The sequence below is a fragment of the Salmo salar genome, chromosome ssa19 (assembly GCF_905237065.1).
Source record: "Salmo salar chromosome ssa19, Ssal_v3.1, whole genome shotgun sequence".
In the NCBI taxonomy this organism is placed as follows: Eukaryota; Metazoa; Chordata; class Actinopteri; order Salmoniformes; family Salmonidae; genus Salmo; species Salmo salar.
This window is the reverse complement of record NC_059460.1, coordinates 55298013-55318043: the sequence shown is the minus strand read 5'-3', so window position 1 is coordinate 55318043 and position 20031 is coordinate 55298013. Positions and strand designations below refer to the sequence as shown.

The following is a 20031-nucleotide window of genomic DNA, read 5'->3' as shown; positions in this document are numbered from 1 at the left end:
GAGTTAATTCTCAGAAAAGGGTTTTATTCTTTGCTGGTGCATTGATAATGCTCACCTTAAAGTAATAATCCACTCAAACTATCCTTTGGTATTTGTTTCATTAGTCCACTGTTGATACAGTCCCAAAATGTCTTGCATGTCAGAAATCAAGTTTTCAAGATATAGAACTTTCAAAACGCTAATTGTCATAGCCGGTGTGATACATTTTGTATCTCTACCTGCTTGAACAGCAATTGATCAGATTGGCATGAAACATTGAATCAATAGAACACAGCTCAGAGATTTAAAAAAAATAATATTCAAAATGGGTGAATCTTTCTTTTTAAGATACAAAAAGCACTTTGGAAAATTATGAATGACAAAAACAGGTTCTAGACGATAAATAGACAGATCTGTCTATAGTTGCATTAATACCTGAAAAATTTAACAGCATACATAAAATAACATGTTTGTATTAACATTTCTTATTCTTGTCATCAATTTGGTACAAGGATACACTTTCAAAGTGATTCATTTCTCTGGTTTGCTTTCTTTCCCACTGTAACACTTTCTCTGTATCAGATGACACTGCAACAAAACCATTGATCAGGGGGCCCTCTACTGGTTTCAATGCGTAACACACAACACCAAATCTAGGTTTTCAGACACCTTTCACATAGTCCCTCACAAAATGAAACAACAAGGGTCACTGCACCTGAACAGAACCTCCCTTTACCCTATTTGCTTTTATTTCATACAATACAACAATCAAACCTCTGATATAAAACAAATATCTCTGAGCACAGAAAACAACACTAGCTCTTTTGTTTGACTTTAATTTCCCTTTAAGGTCCTGTTAAAAGGCACTGAACAACAGCTGGTGATGTAACAGATTTTCCTGAGTAGAAACAATGTGATGCAGAGTTCAGTGCCTGAATGGCCAAACATAACACAGGTACTGACCCAGCCATATTCTGCTTAGTCATTAAAGATTTTTCAGGCACTCACTCAAGACATTGGATCTGATACACGGCAAGCGAACAAGTTCTCGTAATCAAGAGTGATTACATAATGATGAAAGAAAAGGACAGGGAAGGTGTGTGTGTGTGTGTGTGTGTGTGTGTGTGTGTGTGTGTGTGTGTGTGTGTGTGTGTGTGTGTGTGTGTGTGTGTGTGTGTGCGCGCGCCTACCTGTGTTCCTTCCAAAAGGCACTTGTAACATATGTTTTGCAATCCACCCTGTACTGTCTACTGCAACGCAGTACAAATATGGCAATAACATGATATTAGTCTTTGGTCAATGGCTAGAAAAGCTTTGGGTGCTTTAGCTATGTGCAATACCGAGCAGGTCCATTTGGAGAGTCTGTCGTCCTCATGCCCTTTGGTGGTCTATGATTGGTCAGGCATCCACTCTTCCCACTCCAACCCTGTTTGTGATTGGTCAGTGGGCACAGAAGCTTCCCTTTGATAGGCCTACAGCATTGCTATGCCATCTGGTTGGTAGTGGTGGTTGGGCCCTCCTGCCTCCTCAGCCTTGTGGTCACTGCTGGAAAAGCCCTGGACACCCCCTCTGGCCAGCACCATAAGGGTATCCCCGGACATGTCCCCAAACTCAAAGGCAAAGGTCCCAAAGAAGAGCATGATGATGATGCAGAACAGCCACTCAAAGATGGCGGAGGCGTGTTGCAGGGCAAAGCTCTCCTGGACAAAGAAGACACCGCCTGGGAGGGACAGAGGGTTAAGGAGAACAACAGCACCTATCTAGACAGAGGGACTACTGAGAGATTGCATGTGGAAACACACATGCGCACACACACACATACTTATATCAACAGCATGTATGCAAAATATGCCTTTATCCAGCAGGGGGCCATGTAACACATACGTACTTCCTTCATGTCTCTCTGACTCTCTCTTTTACAGTGACGACCAGTGTAAAGGATACTGAAGACCAGGGTGATGAAGGCTAGCAAGCTCATCCCCAGTCGAAGGTGGCCCATGTTATATTCTCTCTGGGTCTTCGCCAGCCGGTAGGTCAGGGCTGACTGCAGACACACAAACAGTATACTGGTGGGAAAAGCCACCCCTGCACCCACGTAGTGAAGCACTTTAGCATAATCCACCTGGAACACAAATAATTCAATGTTTATTTATGACACATAGATGGACGCACGCGTACTTCAAACGCACGTACGGACACAGAAGCGCACGCACGCACACACGCATGGGTGAGCATGACCCAACAACACTACATTCTTAGAAAAGAGGGTTCCAAAACAGTTCTTTCGACTGTCCCCATTGGAGAACCCCTTTTGGTTCCAGGGAGAATCATTTTGATGTGGAACGGGTTCTACATGAAAACCCAAAGGGTTCTGCCTGGAATCACAAGGGTTCTACCTGGAACCAAAAAGGGTTATTCAAAGGGTTCTCCTATGCGGAGAGTATAGTCACTGTTAACAGGGTGTTACTCTATCTGATACAAAAGGACTCGTTTCCAGGAAAAGTGAACAATGGAGGATCAGAATGACACTCTAAAACAGAGGAGCTTCAGTATAACCATACAAAAAGACAGCTGCAAGCAGCAATGAACAGGGTTCACAGGATGACAGAAAGGACACCAGATCAGTTGGATAAGAAAGCGAGCACTCTATCATGTCCGAACTATCTTCCTTTATGTGCCATTAGTGAAAGCATTACCATGTTTCTCTCTCAATACCACAAGGATGACACAAATGCTGCAAGTTGGTTATCTTTGAATGCAGCAGGTAATCATTCTTAAAGTCATTACTTAATCTATTGAGCTTCTATATTTTGAATGCAGAAACAATCTCAAAACCATTAAAGACTGATGTAATGAGTCTAAATACAACATATGGAGTGAATCTGACATATGGTTCATGAGAAGATGATTGCAGATGATTTTGAGCGTTAGCGTTACATATACAAAGGATGAGTTGTTAACAGTTTTTTAGATAGCAATATCAAATTCAGTGTGGTTCATCTGCGTGACGTCCATGATAGCGATAACAAGTTTCAAGTTGATAGGCCAATATGGAGCGGATTTACAGTGGTTTAAATGGACACATAAAATCAGTTTTTTCATTTGTCAATAACTCAGCCGTGTGCTAATATGCATCTGCTGATATATTGTGTGGCCATCTTTGAACGCATCAATATTATTTTCTCAAACTATTTAGCGACTATTGTGATTAGTCCAAAGACCAAATTTGCAGTGAATCTGACTTTTAGTCCATCAGAAGAATTTTTATGATTATTTTAAGCATTAGCGTTACATAGTCAAAAAAGTGAATTGTTAATAGTTTCCTTAATTTTTAAGATATCAATGTCAAACTTAACATGGTCCATCATGGCAATGACTTTGATGACCCTAAAAAGTTTGATGTTAGGCCTTGCTGAGTAGATTTACGTGGAGTAGATTTAACACGTAAAATCTGAATTCCTGATTTATCAATAACTCCGCCATCACTTAATCAATCCCTTAGCTTTTCTCAAACTAAGTTAAGAGTTAAGAGATGTACCATGGGCTACAAGATGGAGGAAAATCTATCCTGACAGACCTTATGAGTCCTTGAGGCAAATTTGTTCAGCATGAACAAAAGCACCTACATGCAAAGTTCAAGTCTCTAGGTCAAACAGGGTAACGAATATGAGGGTTTAAGTAAGACTACTTATAACAGCGCCATCTATAGGCCACTCTGTGCCATTATTTTTGACCAAGTTACTCATGGTCTCTAGTTTCTGTGTGCTAAATTAGAAAAAAGTGACCAATCTATGCTGTTGAAAGTTTGATACACACCCCTGTATTGACCTATGATAATCCTCTTTAGTATATTGATTACACAAATACAATAAGGTCAACTGTATGATAGGCTGAGGTGGTAGAGATGTTTACACTCTAAAATCACAGGGTGGGGAACCTGCACCAGGTCTAGAGTTCATGACCTTCTAGAGTTTTCTTTAGCTGGTGGACAGTCTGCCTTCACTAACCACCTGGAAAAAGATCTACAGTAGGGTTGTCCACATTTTTGTCACATGTGAGATACTTTACAGATTCTACAGTAACCTATGCCCAGTACCAAACAGACTCCTAGCTTATACTGTATGGCATTAAGAGTATCTAATCCTCTCAAATGTGCCTATGGCAGAAGGAGCTTGGAGTTGTTTCTCAACCGGATAACAGTCACTCTTGTAAAAGGATTCCTGCTATACATAAACTCCCGTGTGCGTGTATCCCATCCACAAACACTGGGTGATATGTTAAAAGTGCTGAAGTAGATCCTCACATCCACTATGGCTTTAGCCTTGTTAGCACTGTGACAAACGGTGGTGTTCAAAAATGTTAACCCTCATGGGTACGCACTGTCACCAAATAGTACACATGTACATGTACATACAGTCCTCGCCATATTTATTGGGACAGTGGAGCTAAAATATAAATGTTGTCTCTATACTCTAGCATTTTGGATTTGAGATCAAATGATAGTACAGAATGTCATCTTTTATTTTGGGGTATTTTCATACATATCTGTTGTCCGTATGTCTTCCTGAAACGTAAATGAATGGTGTCTGGAGGGATTTTCTTTTTAAATGAGCAGAGAAGATGTTTCTGAACACTTCTAAATTCATTGTGATGCTGCCAAGATGAAGACAATTCCTGAACGGATCATGAATAATGATGAGTATGAGAATTACAGAGGCTACAACAACAGATGATCCTCTCATTGGGGGGGTATCGTCTTTGTGCCTCTGTAACTTGCTCACTCGTCATTATTGATGATTCGGTCATGATTTTTCAGAATCATGGCAGCATCCAAATGAATGCCTTCTATACTCACAAAGTGACTCCAACATGACACCCAACATCTTTCACCATACAGTTAATATTGAGCAATAGCCAAAACACAGCCAAAACAAAAGGCAAACAAGTTTGAAGAGTCGCAAGACACCAAATACTAGACCAAATACTAAATGTTTGACTACTTCAATACGCTATAAGTGAATTTGTCAAAATACTTATGATTTCTTCAAATGGGGGGACTAGATACATAAAGTGCTTTCATGTCTAAATGGTTAAACAGATATGTAATGAAAAACCCTAAAATAAAAGATGACATTCTTTATTTTCGACTCATATTAATCATTTTTTCTAAAATCCAAAATGCTGAAGTATATAGACAAAATAAAAATGTTAGCTTTACTGTCCAAATGCATATGGTGAGGACTGTAATTTACACACCCTCACACTGTTCATTATATAAGCAAAGGGCTCCTCCATCATGGCCAGGGAGGAGAGTCTGCAGGCCAATCAGGACCCAGCAGAAAGAGGAGGGAAACACACACAACCAGGGCTGGTGGGACACAGAAGTGTGAAGACAAATATGAACACGCACCATACAGACACAGCACATTTTATAGGCACTGCCGGAAGGCTGGCCTCTGACCCCTCGTCCCAACCTGGCCCCCTATGGCTTGTAAACACACGTGGATTTCCCTGTTACGCCATCACACACCCACAGACACATGTATAACTCTGTAGTAATTGCGCAACAATTGGGACAGCAATTGTCCAAACTGGAGTCGTAGTGGCATATAAATGACACTGAATATATAAAATATTAAGATCACCCGCTCTTTTCATGACAAAGACTGACCAGCTGAATACACCCCAAGTGTGGTGAAAAGGTGTTGACTTCACAAACAAGTTTTTTTGAGAGCTGTCATTGCTGACCTGTCTGCACATGCCCACACAAAAATACTGTCACTTAAAGGTCCAATGTAACTGTTTTTATCTCAATATCAAATAATTATTTATTTTTACTATTTTCTACATTGTAGAATAATAGTGAAGACATCACAACTATGAAATAACACATATGGAATTATGCAGTAAAACCAAAAAGTAAAACCAATCTAAAAAATATTTTTGATTTTAGATTCTTCAAAGTAGCCACCCTTTGCCTTGATGACAGTTTTGCACACTCTTGGCATTCTCTCAACCAGCTTCATGAGGTAGTCACCTGGAATGCATTTAAACTAATATGTGTGCCGTGTTAAAGTTATTTCATGGAATTTCTTTCCTACTTAATGCATTTGTGCCAATCAGTTTTATTGTGACACGGTAGGGTTGGTATACAGAAGATAGCCCTGTTTGGTAAAAGACCAAGTCCATATTATGGCAAGAACAGCTCAAATAAGGAAATCCCCAACACTGTCGACCAGTCACTCTTCTATCCATCGCATTCAGCACATGTAAAAAACCTCAGAACCCTGGGAACAGAGTGTGATCAAAATAAACTCTCCTATCTAAATATGCATTTAGAATGTCTGTATTACTTCATGGCCACAAAAGGCAGACATTGTGGCTTAAAAGAAGGTACAGTAGTGTACACTGTCTGGCTATTGGCCAGTAGTTTGAGGAGCAAGAAAACTCCAGAAGACTATGTTCACTGCAATATATGCTCCCATGTTTGGTTGCCCTAACCACGTGGGATGGGCCTCTTTTTCCAAGGGATGGTCCTCTTCTTCTGGGCACTAGGCAGAATAAGGACAGCTCCCTCCCGTCACAAGAGCCAAGTCCTGAGATTGACCTTCAGAAGCCTACTGAGTGTAGGAACGCAGCAGCTTGCCAAAACCTCCTGTTTGCAAGACCTTACCAAAGGCCTTTCTAGAGGCCTGCCTAAAAATGATCAGGAGGGATGTGTTTGGAAGGCCTACAAAGAGATGATTGCCTGTGGGGGAGATTGAGATCAGATGCGTTGAAAGAACACACCAGGACAATGTGTTACTGAACGAGACCGCACCCACAGCCAGGCTGTGAAGTACCCAGAGTTCACAGAGCTAGAGCTGCAGGCATTATGGATCAGTGGTGGAAAAAGTACTACATTCTCATACTTGAGTAAAAGTAAATACCATAGTAGAAAATGACTCAAGTAAAAGTGAGTCACCCAGTAAAATACTACTTGAATAAAAGTCTAAACGTATTTGGTTTTAAATATACTTAACTATCAAAAGTAAAAGTATGAACAATTAAAAATTACTTATATTAAGCAAACCAGACGGCACAACGTTCTTGTTATATTTATTTATGGTTAGCCAGGGTCACAATCCAACACTCAGACATCGTTTAAAAACAAAGCATTTGTGTTTAGGGAGTCCGCCAGATCCAAGGCTGTAGGGATGTTCTCTTGTGCAAATTTGACCATTTTATGTACTGCTAAGCATACAGAAATGTAACGAGTACTTTTGGGTGTCAGGGAAAATGTATGGAGTAAAAAGTACATAATTTTCTTTAGGAATGTAGTGAAGTAAAAGTAAAAGTAGTCAAAAATATAAATAGTAAAGTAAAGTAAAGCATCAATATGGTTGCAGCGTCTTTATAAGGGCAATGAAGTGGCAGAGTGATGGAGGTGCAAACCATGAATAGGAATGAATGGAATTCCACATTATTTCAATTAATTGTTTAAGGACAAAATTATAAGTTTAAGTATTTTTTTGTTTTAGTGGGGACAGTAACAGAAATTAGCTCACATAATATAAATTAAAAGTATGCATTAAGGTGTCTGTAATAGAATATCATATTTTTTACATTAGTGGAGGAGTGCCAAGATTGAGGTGCAGTGGCTTCAAAACAGTGCCCCTCTCAGTCATCTAGTGTATACAGTGCCTTCAGAAAGTATTGAGACCCCTTGACTTTTTCCACAAATAGTTACGTTACAGCCTTAATCTAAAATTGATTTAAAAAAAAATCCCTCATCAATCTAAACCACAATAACCCATTATAACAAAGCAAAACCAGGATTAGAAAAGTTTGCTAATTTATAAAAAATAAAAATAAAAAAAGACATTTACATATGTATTCAGACCCTTTACTCAGTACTTTGTTGAAGCACCTTTGGCAGCATTTACAGCCTTGAGTCTTTTTGGGTATGACACTACAAGCTTGGCACACCTGTATTGGGGAGTTTCTCCCATTCTTCTCTGCAGATCCTCTCAAGCTCTGTCAGGTTGGATGGGGAGTGTCGCTGCACAGCTATTTCAGGATCTCTCTAGAGATGTTTGATCAGGTTCAAGACCAGGCTCTGGCTGGGCCACTCAAGGACATTCAGAGACTTGTCCCGAAACAACTCCTGCGTTGTCTTGGCTGTGTGCTTAGGGTCGTTGTCCTGTTGGAAGGGTAACCTTCGCCCCAGTCTGAGGTCTTGAGCACTCTGAGGCAGATTTTCATCAAGGATCTCTCTGTACTTCGCTCCATTCATCTTTGCCTCGATCCTGACTAGTCTCCCAGTCCCTGCCGCTGAAAAACATCCCCACAGCATGATGCTGCCACCACCATGCTTCAACGTAGGGATGGTGCCAGGTTTCCTCCAGACTTGAACCTTGGCATTTGGCCAATCTTGGTTTCAACAGACCAGAGAATCTTGTTTCTCATGGTCTGAGAGTCCTTTGGGTGCCTTTTGTCAAACTCCAAGTGGGCTGTTGTGTGCCCTTTACTGAGGAGTGGCTTCCGTCTGGCCACTCTACCATAAAAGCCTTATTGGTGGAGTGCTGCAGAGATGGCTGTCCTTCTGAAAGGTTCTTCCATCTCCACAGAGGAACTCTGGAGCTCTGTCAGAGTGACCATCGGGTTCTTGGTCACCTCCCTGACCAAGGCCCTTCTCCCCCGATTGCTCAGTTTGGCTGGGCGGCCAGCTCTAGGAAGAGTCTTGGTGGTTCCAAACTTCTTCCATTTAGGAATGATGGAGGCCACTGTGTTCTTGGAAACCTTCAATGCTGCAGACATTTTTTGGTACCCTTTCCCAGATCTGTGCCTCGACACAATCCTGTCTCTGAGCTCTAAGGACAATTCCTTCAACCTCATGGCTTGGTTTTTGCTCTGACATGCACTGTCAACTGTGGGACCTTTTATAGACAGGTGTGTGCCTTTCCAAATCAATTCCAATCAATGTAATTTACCACAGGTGGATTCCAATTAACCTACCGTCCCACCTGGCCAACATCCAGTGAAATTGCAGAGCGCCAAATCCAAAAACAGAAATACTCATTATAAAAATTCATATAACATACAAGTGTTATACATCGGTTTAAAGATTAACTTCTTGTTAATCCAACCACGGTGTCAGAATTCAAAAAGGCTTTACGGCGAAAGCATACCATGCAATTATCTGAGAACAGCGCCCAGCAGACAAATGATTACAAACAGTTACCAGACAAGTAGGGAAGTTACAAAAGTCAGAAATAGCAATACAATGAATCATTTACCTTTGATGATCTTTGTATGGTTGCACTCACAAGACTCCCATTTACTCAATAAATGTTCGTTTTGTTCGATAAAGTCCCTCTTTATATCCAAAAACCTCCATTTTGTTCGCGCGTTTTGTTCAGTAATCCACAGGCTCAAAGACAGTAACAACAGACAGACGAAAAATCCTAAAAGTATCAGTAAAGTTCGTAGAAACATGTCAAATGATGTTTATAATCAATCCTCAGGTTGTTTTTAGTCATAATAATCAATAACATTTCAACCGGATAAAAGCTTCGTCAATATAAAATGAAAACAAGAAAGGCGTGCTCTCGGTCGCGCACATGAAAATCCTCTGGGACACTGCAGTGTCCACTCATTCAGACTGGACTTACTCCCTCATTTTTCAGAATTCAAGCCTGAAACTATTTCTAAAGACTGTTGACATCTAGTGGAAGCAATAGGAAGTGCAATTTGAGTCCTAAGTCAATGGATACTGTAATGGCATTCAATAGAAAACTACAAACATGAATAAATCCCACTTCCTGGATGGATTTTTCTCAGGTTTTCGCCTGCCATATCAGTTCTGTTATACTCACAGACATTATTTTAACAGTTTTGGAAACTTTAGAGTGTTTCATATCCAAATATACTAATTATGCATATACTAGCTTCTGGGCCTGAGTAGCAGGCAGTTTACTTTGGGCACGCTTTTCATCCGGAGGTGAAAATAGTGCCCCCTTCCCTAATTAAGTTAAGTTGTAGAAACATCTCTGAGCTCAATTTCGAGTCTCATAGCAAAGGGTCTGAATACTTAAGTAAAAAAGGTATTTCTGTTTTTTACTTGTAATAATTTGCAAAACATTCTAAAAACCTGTTTTCGCTTTGTCATTATGTGGTATTGTGTGTAGATTGCTGAGATAAAAAAAAAAAAAAATGTTTTGAATAAGGCTGAAATGTAACAAACTGTGGAAAAAATTGACCTCCCAAGTGATGCAGTGGTCTAAGGCTGTGCCACTAGAGATTCTGGGTTCGATTCCAGGCTCTGCGAGCTGAGACCAGGAGACCCATGGGGTGGCGCAAAATTGGCCCAGCGTTGTCTGGGTTTGGCTGGCCGGGATGTCCTTGTTCCATCGCGTACTAGTGACTCCTGTGGCGGGCTGGGTGCAGTGCACGCTGACACGGTCGCCAGGTGTATGGTGTTTCCTCCGACACATTGGTGCGGCTGGCTTCTGGGTTAAGTGGGCAAAATTTTTGGGGAAAAAGTCAAGGGGTCTGAATACTTTCTGAAGGCACTGTCTTTAAATATTTGGAAGATACTTGGTAGGAGGAACATTCATTTTCTCCTCCCATCTGTCATTCTACAATCAGTAAATCACAACTTGAAGGGGAATGATTTAGTGGTGCGCTTCGCACCAGAAAGATGGGCCTTGGTTTAAAGAAACAGAGGTCTACGGATATTTGACAGAATCAGTGTGATGTTGAAGAGAACGTTGTTTTCCTATGTTAGAGTGAGGGCAAGGAGACCTTGGTTTGCCATGGCACCCACCTACAAAACAGTGATCGCTCAGTGGTCTTTCAATTGCAGCTCATCAACCTGGACTTGGATTAGCTAGCTGTCAAAGTGGAATGTTTTCTACAGACTACAGAGCACCCAGAGAGGACAATTTCCCTGTTTTTGGGGACTTACTGGGAACATCAAACAACTAGCACGGCTTCAATAAAGTCATTGTGATTTACAATGCCCGGATGTAGTGAAAATCCCACAGGCTAAGATAGTGATCAGTTATTTTAAATTTATGTAATACTGTAGTGAAATCTTATGCAACCATACAAACAATGGACTTGCTGCCTTAGTTAAGAAATGTGGAGTTGCATCTTGTTACTTATGACCACACCAGTAGCCTACACAGCCTATACAGTGGTCAAACCTGAAAACAGGCCTCTAACAGTTGAGCACATTCCACCTTCATCCAACACTTCACAAGAGCCATTTAGTGACAGAGACGCTCCACTGTGGGAGTGACGTCAGTTCTGTTCTTACCTGGAAGTTGCCCACCATAATGAGTCCTGCAGCACAGATCCAGCCAGTGGAGAGGCCGGCCGTGTTAAGGACACAGTTCTGGTGCTTCTCTATGACGTGGGCATACCGCAGCAGCCCTATCAAAATCACTGAGGGAAGAGAAACAAAACAAACATTTTCATTTTCACCTATCTATCAAGCAGACAGAACCACTCATCTGATGACGGCTCACTATCAAATCTGCTAGAGCATGGAAGCAACAACAAACAACACTCTACATGTACCTCTTGCAGAGTAGGGAGTAGTACACTCTTGGATATTGAGTTGCAAGATGGAAAAGCAGATAGAATGTGCATAACACTATGCCAAGATGTGCCGTTTCTGCCGAGTTGTTAAGAACTGGAAACCACGTTGTGTGCAGATTCCTAATGGCTCTGTACCAAACTGGCCAGTGAAGACTTCCCTGCAGCCATACAGCACTTCCAAGAGCAGCAAACTGTTCTTGCAAAAATCCATTGGATGGAAATAGGTAGAGTTCACATCTGGTGTCCATCTCACCACCAAGCAAGTGTTTAGACGTGCGTGTCGTCAATACAGTGATAATACAGCAGATAATGCGATAAAAATCCCTGTTTGCTAGTGATTCTTTGGCAAATTCACCAGTTAGGACACAGTGAGGGATCTACTTTGTGGCCGGGGTTTCAGACGTTACCATTCTTCTCATCGCAACTCCACACCACGCGTCAGAGTTAAGTAAACGCTCTCACAGTGTGTGTGCTCAAACAAAAACGAACCATCCCTTTGTGGCTTTTGGTGGTGTGCTTTGTTCACGTGTTTGAGTACGTGATCGCTAGCACTTTGTGCTGCATTCAACCCCCAAGCAGTGCCTCTAACCGCTCCCCGACATAAGAGAGCCCTGTTCAAACAAACTGAACCATGGGGGGTATTAAATGCACTGTTTGATAAGACTGTTATGTAATAATCACTTCAAAACCTGTCCATTATAACTTTGTTCAAACTTCAAACTGGTAAGGGGAGAAACTCGTTTTGTATGGATCGACAGTACAAATGATACAATTGCAAATACTGAACATACACTGTAATGGATCCAGATACATGATATATCCATGATCATACTGTATGCCCTTTGGCAAACATTTTGGCACATAAATCAATCTGAAAAATGACCATTTGAACAGGGTACAATAAGCTAATCATAGGTTTTTTAGGTCCCCAATGCAGTCCTTATAGGGACAATTCCTTGACAGTTAAGGTTTCTGAGGTTGAATATTCCAAAAAGCCAAGACACTCTGCGTCCATGATTGGCTTTGAAGCACAAACAAAACAACCAAAATAGCTGGTTTCAAGAGGTTTTGGCAGAGAAACAGCACTGCTGTAATTGCCCATGATCGGGCTGTTGCGGTTAGTTCATGTGGCGTTGGAGTGGGGGACACACACAGAAGGTTCTCCTTTCAGTGGGTGGAGTAAAAGGGGTGGGGGGGGGCATGGGGGGGGCATAGACTTCTGTTTGTGGAACAGAGACCTTGTTAGATTCACAGTCACAGCTGGAAAAACATCAACCTGGAGCTTTTGGTATTTTTGATATTTTATTAGGATCCCCATTAGCTGTTGCAAAAGCAGCAGCTACTCTTCCTGGAGTCCACACAAAACATGAAACATGACGAAATACAGAACATTAATAGACAAGAACAGCTCAAGGACAGAACTACATCAATTTGTTTTAAAAAGGCACACGTAGCCTACAAATCAATACATAAACACAAACTATCTAGCTTTAACAACTACATTTAGGGATGCCCAGTGAGACAAACTATTTTACTTTTACAGTGAACGAGGATGACAGAACTACAGACATCCCTGACAGTTACGTACAGTGGGTATGACTATGAGTGAGTGGATAGCTAACAGAGTAGTCATCGATCTGCATCGTAATCCAAACTCTAACAATTTGCCGCCATACAAATCATTTTATCTGGCCTCAGCGCCGTCAGTGCATTAACAATGACGACACCACAAGCTGATAATGGACCTATGATGCATCACTCTTCCTATTCAAAAGAAACATGAGTTTCACTGGTACATACCCATGAAGGATCCGGTACTGCAGATGAGGCTGAAGAAGCAACTCTCAGGGGGAAGGGTGCCACACTTACTGCAATGAAAACAGAGGGAGGGAGGGATCAGTTAGTGTCTGAACTCTGTGGTACTGAAATAGACCTGGCCATGTTTCCCTTGGCAGAGGCAACAGACCGACCTCATGTAGATGGGTAACATGGTGAGCAGATTCTTTGGAAGCCAAGTTCAACCACACAGCTGGAAATATTGGCTGCATTTCAGTACTCTCAGTAGTACAACTGATTCCTCCCTCCTTCTGTGTCACCCTTCCATGCAATAAATCCGCAAGTGAACAGCAAATCTGGTTTCCAAAAAACACACAACGCCTCTCCCCATGTGACCTACTTGTGGTGTGTATGTACTGACACGTATGTGTAACTGATAGATACACACACACACCACATGTTAATGTTTTTAAATGTATGTACATTTTAAAATCTTTAGTCTGTAATGTCTTTTCGTTAGGTGTCGGACTCCTGTAAGACTAGCTATCGCCATTGGGTTCGGCTAATAAGGATCCTAATGAATCAAATAAACTCTAATGAATCAAATCAAACTCTCAAACTCGTTCCTTCTCTTCTTTCCGTAGTCTGCACTTACAGTTGAAGTCAGAAGTTTACATACACCTTCGACAAATACATTTCAACTCAGTTTTTCACAATTCCTGACATTTAATCAGAGTAAGGATTCCCTGTTTTAGGTCAGTTAGGATGACCACTTTATTTTATGAATGTGAAATGTCAGAATAATAGTAGAGAGAATTATTTATTTCAGCTTTTATTTCTTTCATCACATTCCCGGGGGTCAGAAGTTTACATACACTCAATTAGTATTTGGTAGCATTGCCTTTAAATTGTTTAACTGGGTCAAACGTTTCGGGTTGCCGTCCACAAGCTTCCCACAATAAGTTGGGTGAATTTTGGCCCATTCCTCCTGACAAAGCTGGTGTAACTGAGTCAGGTTTGTAGGCCTTCTTGCTCGCACATGCTTTTTCAGTTCTGCCCACAAATTTTCTATAGGATTGAGGTCAGGGCTTTGTGATGGCCACTCCAATACCTTGACTTTGTTGTCCTTAAGCCATTTTGCCACAACTTTGGAAGTATGCTTGGGGTCATTGTCCATTTGGAAGACCCATTTGCGACCAAGCTTTAACTTCCTGACTGATGTCTTGAGATGTTGCTTCAATATATCCACATCATTTTCCTCCCTCATGATGCCATCTATTTTGTGAAGTGCACCAGTCCCTCCTGCAGCAAAGCACCCCCACAACATAATGCTGCCACCCCCGTGCTTCACGTTTGGGATGGTGTTCTTCGGCTTGCAAGCTTCCCCCTTTTTCCTCCAAATATAACAATGGACATTATGGCCAATCAGTTCTATTTTCGTTTCATCAGACCAGAGGAGATTTCTCCAAAATGTACGATCTTTGTCCCCATGAGCAGTTGCAAACCGTAGTCTGGCTTTTTTATGGCGGCGTCACAGTATCCACAGAAGGTGGCGCCCCTCCCTGGTCGGGCGGTGCTCGGCGGTCGTCGTCGCCGGCCTACTAGCTGCCACCGATCTATGTTTCTGTATCCTTTGGGATTTGTCTGTCATGGTCCGCACCTGTTCCTTGTTTGTCATTAAGAGGGCAGGTGGTAGTTTGCGCTGCCTTTGTATTCACAGCGTGCTTTTGATCAGTCATTGTGTATTGCCGGGCTGCCCCGTGCGTTTTCGTTTTTGGAGCGATTCTCCTTTTGGATGTTGTGCGCACCCTGCGTTTTTGGCTACCTTATTCAATGGTAGAATAAACTTCTGTGCTACCGGACCTCAGTCTCCTGCTCTTGACTCTGCCCCTTTCCTGCTACCTAAGCTAGACGTGACAGAATCCCGCACCACTATGATGGAGTCAGGAGGAGCAGAAGCGCCGTCCATGGCTGAGCAGGTGTCGCAACACGCCAGCCTCCTCCACCGCCTGGGCTCGGCTATGGACCAGGTGCTAGCCCAGTTGGAGAGCTGGGAGAGAGGTACTTCCCCAGCCAGACCAGCTCTGGTTTCTCATCCTGTGCCCCTACCGGCACCCACTGAAGCAGGCTCAAGTGGGATCAGGATTTCGCCTCCCAGAGAGTTCGATGGGACGGCCGCGGGGTGCAAGGGGTTTTTACTCCAATTAGAACTATACCTGGCGACCGTCCGCCACTCTCCCTCTGATGAAGAAAAGGTGAGCGTCCTCGTATCGTGTCTCATGGGTAGAGCCCTGGAATGGGCCAACGCAGTCTGGAATGGCCCAGACTCGGCTCGGGGCGACTACCCGGAGTTCGCCCGCCGCTTCCGGGCGGTATTCGATCATCCCCGGAGGGCAAGGCGGCTGGTGAGCGATTATTTCACTTGAGACAGGAGACGAGGAGCGCTCAAGACTTCGCCTTGGAATTCCGGACTCTCGCCGCAGGATCGGGGTGGAATGAGCAGGCGCTGATAGATCACTGCAGATGCAGTCTCCGAGAGGACGTCCGCCGGGAGCTGGCTTGTAGGGACAACACCACCACCCTAGACCAGCTGGTAGATCTGTCAATCAGGCTGGACAACCTGCTGGCTGCCCGGGGACGTTCCAGTCGGGGCCTGTTCGTTCCACCTCCCAACCCTCCTGCTCCACTGCCCATGGAGATAGGAGGGGCTGCTTCGAGGAGGACCGGAGGGGGGGGGCCTCTCCTGCACCCACTGTGGGCACAGAGGACACACTGCGGACCGGTGCTGGAGAGGTCCACCCGGGAGTTCGGATGGCAGGCAGAGCACTACATCGACCCCCCCAGGTGAGTCAGCACCAGCCACACCCAGAGCCCCCTGTCGACCACATGTACACCTCAGTTTGTTTTCCCGATTTTTCCCCTCACTTCCAGTATAAGGCACTAGTTGATTCAGGTGCAGCTGGGAGTTTTATGGACCGTGGGGTAGCCAAGAAGTTAGGGATTCCCCTGGTTCAGCTGGACCACCCCTTCCCCGTGCTCGCCCTAGATAGTCGACCGCTAGGGTCCGGCCAAGTGGGGGAGGTCACCGTGCCACTGGTCATGGTGACGTGGGGGGGCCATGAGGAGCGTATCAGCCTATTACTCATTGACTCCCCGGCTTTTCCGGTGGTACTGGGAATCCCCTGGCTAGGCACTCACAACCCTCAGATTTCGTGGAGGCAGAGGGCTCTTAAGGGGTGGTCGAGGGAGTGCTCAGGTAGGTGTATAGGAGTTTCCATCAGTGCGACCACGGTTCCCTCAGAATATGCCGATTTGGCTATCGCCTTCAGTAAAACGAAGGCGACTCAATTACCCCCTCATCGACGAGGGGATTGTGCGATAAACCTCCAGGCTGACGCGGCCCTTCCTAGGAGTCACGTGTATCCTCTGTCTCGGAGGAGACAGCGGCTATGGAGACATACGTCGCTGAGTCCTTGAGACAGGGATACATTCGGCCATCCAAGTCACCCGTCTCCTCGAGCTTCTTTTTTGTGAAGAAGGAGGAAGGTCTGCGCCCGTGCATTGACTATAGAGGTCTAAATTCTATCACGGTGGGTTTCAGTTACCCGCTACCTCTCATTGCTATGGCCGTGTAGTCATTTCACGGGGCGCGCTTCTTCACAAAACTAGATCTCAGGAGCGCGTATAACCTGGTGTGAATCCGAGACGGAGACGAGTGGAAAACCGCATTTAGTACCACATCTGGCCATTATGAGTACCTCGTCATGCCGTATGGGTTAAAAAATGCTCCCGCCGTCTTCCAATCCTTTGTGGACGAGGTTCTCAGAGACATGCTCGGGCAGGGTGTGGTGGTGTACATCGATGACATCTTGATCTACTCCGCCACACGCGCCGCGCATGTGGCTCTGGTGCGTAAAGTGCTTGGGTGGCTGCTGGAGCATAACCTATTCGTCAAGGCTGAAAAATGTGAGTTCTCCAAACGAGCTGTCTCTTTTCTGGGATATCGCATTTCCACCACTGGGCTGGTGATGGAATGTGACCGCGTTACGGTTGTGCGTAATTGGCCGACCCCAACCACGGTGAAGGTGGTGCAGCGGTTGTTGGGGTTTGCCAATTATTACCGGAGGTTTATCCGGGGTTTTGGCCAGGTGGCGGCTCCCATTACCTCACTGATGAAGGGGGGTCCGGTGCGGCTGCGGTGGTCGGCAGAGGCGGACGGAGCCTTCCGTCGTCTGAAGGCTCTGTTTACCGACGCTCCGGTGCTGGCGCATCCGGACCCCTCTTTGCCATTCATAGTGGAGGTGGACGCGTCCGAGGCTGGGGTAGGAGCGGTGCTGTCGCAGCGTTCAGGCGCTCCTCCGAAGCTTCGCCCCTGTGCATTCTTTTCTAAGAAGCTGAGCCCGGCGGAGCGCAACTATGATGTGGGGGACAGGGAGTTGTTAGCCGTGGTCAAGGCTTTGACAGTGTGGAGACATTGGCTTGAAGGGGCACGACACCCTTTTCTCATCTGGACTGACCACCGTAACCTGGAGTACATCCAGGCAGCGAGGAGACTTAACCCTCGTCAAGCCAGGTGGGCCATGTTCTTTATGAGGTTTCAATTTACCCTCTCATACGTTCTAGGTTCCCGGAACCGGAAGGCCGATGCACTGTCGCGTCTCTACGACACCGAGGAGCGGACCATTGATCATACTCCCCGCCTCCTGTCTGGTGGCACCGGTGGTATGGGAGGTGGATGCGGACATCGAGCGGGCGGGTCAGTCAGAACCCACTCCACCTCAATGTCCCGCGGGTCTGAAGTACGTTACGCTTGGTGTTCGCGATCGCCTGATCCGATGGTCCCACACTCTACGCTCCTCGGGTCATCCTGGGCTGGAACGGACAGTGCGGGGCCTGAAAAGAAAGTACTGGTGGCCCACCTTGGTTAAGGATGTTAGACACTATGTCTCTTCCTGTTCGGTGTGCGCCTAGTGTAAGGCTCCTAGGCACCTGCCTCGAGGGAAACTACAGCCCCTCCCCGTTCCACAGCGACCTTGGTCCTACCTCTCGGTGGATTTCCTCACGGATCTCCCGCCGTCTCAGGGGAACACCACGATCCTGGTCGTTGTGGATCGGTTCTCGAAGTCCTGCCGTCTGCTCCCTTTGCCCGGTCTTCCTACGGCCCTACAGACCGCGGAGGCCCTATTTACACATGTCTTCCGGCACTACGGGGTGCCCGAGGACATCGTATCTGATCGGGGTCCCCAGTTCACATCCAGGGTGTGGAGGTCGTTTATGGAGAGGCTGGGGTCTCGGTCAGCCTGACCTCGGGTTTTCACCCGAGAGTAATGGGCAGGTGGAACGCATTAACCGGGATGTGGGCAGGTTTCTGCGGTCATATTGCCAGGACCGGCCAGGGGAGTGGGTGAGGTTCGTGCCATGGGCCGAGATGGCACAGAACTCTCTGCGCCACTCCTCTACTAACCTGTCACCTTTCCAGGTTGTGTTAGGGTATCAGCCGGTCCTGGTGCCATGGCATCAGAGCCAGACGGAAGCTCCTGCGGTGGAGGAATGGGTACAGCGCTCGAAAGAGACCTGGAGCGGGCGGTAGAACGGCACAAGGAGAGCGCTGACCGCCGCCGCAGTGAGGCCCCCGTGTTTAACCCGGGGGACAGTCTGGCTCTCGACCCGGAACCTGCCCCTCCGCCTGCCCTGCCGGAAGCTGGGTCCGCGATTTGTGGGGCCGTTCAAAGTCCTGAGGAGAATAAACGAGGTGTGTTATAGGTTACAACTTCCTTCATATTACCGTATTAACCCCTTGTTTCATGTGTCTCTCCTCAGGCCGGTGGTAGCTGGTCCGCTGCAGGACGCTGAGGTGCGGCAGGTCGGGGGGTCCCGGCGTACACAGTCCGGGCCATCCTGGACTCCCGACGTCGGGTAGGGGGCCTGCAGTACCTCGTGGACTGGGAGGGGTACGGCCCGGAGGAGAGGTGCTGGGTCCCGGTGGGGGACGTTCTGGATCCAGCCCTGCGGCAGCCCTCCGGCGGCGGTGCGCTGCGGGAGCCGCGCGTGGGGGGGGGTACTGTCACAGTATCCACTGAAGGTGGCGCCGGTCAGGCGGTGCTCGGCGGTCGGGCGGTGCTCGGCGGTCGTCGTCCTACTAGCTGCCACTGATCTATGTTTCTGTGTCTTTTGGTTTTGTCTGTCTAGGTCCGCACCTGTTCCTTGTTTGTCATTAGTTCAGGAATTCGTGTGGGATTGTTTTATTGTCATTAAGAGGGCAGGTGGTAGTTTGCGCAGCCTTTGTATTCACAGCGTGCTTTTGATCAGTCATTGTGTATTGCCAGGCTGCGCCCCGTGCGTTTTCGTTTTTGGAGCGATTCTCCTTTTGGGTGTTGTGCGCACCCTGCGTTTTTGGCTACCTTATTCAATGGTAGAATAAACTTCTGTGCTACCGGACCTCAGTCTCCTGCTCTTGACTCTGCCCCTTTCCTGCTACCTAAGCTAGATGTGACAGGCGGTTTTGGAGCAGTGGCTTCTTCCTTGCTGAGCGGCCTTTCAGGTTATGTTGATATAGGACTCGTTTTACTGTGGATATAGATACTTTTGTACCTGTTTCCTCCAGCATCTTCACAAGGTCCTTTGCTGTTGTTCTGGGATTGATTTGCACTTTTCGCACCAAAGTACGTTCTTCTCTAGGAGACAGAATGC

The 20031-nt window shown here is 45.6% G+C and overlaps 1 protein-coding gene across 3 annotated transcripts in view; it reads right to left on the bottom strand.

Moving 5' to 3' along the window:
- Positions 1 to 3: 3 nt before the first annotated feature.
- Positions 4 to 20031, bottom strand: part of LOC106579282 (transmembrane protein 150A) — a 44301-nt gene continuing 24273 nt past the window's right edge. For 2 of the 3 annotated variants that reach the window (XM_014159060.2, XM_014159061.2), the window contains 4 exons: positions 13366 to 13433; positions 11282 to 11409; positions 1924 to 2101; positions 4 to 1699 (listed from right to left, as the gene is read on the bottom strand). In XM_014159060.2, the coding sequence (XP_014014535.1) occupies positions 1452 to 1699; positions 1924 to 2101; positions 11282 to 11409; positions 13366 to 13433 (622 nt within the window). In that variant the 3' untranslated portion in view covers positions 4 to 1451. The remainder of the gene's footprint in view (positions 1700 to 1923; positions 2102 to 11281; positions 11410 to 13365; positions 13434 to 20031) is intronic. The other variant, XM_014159062.2, reaches the window with a different exon arrangement.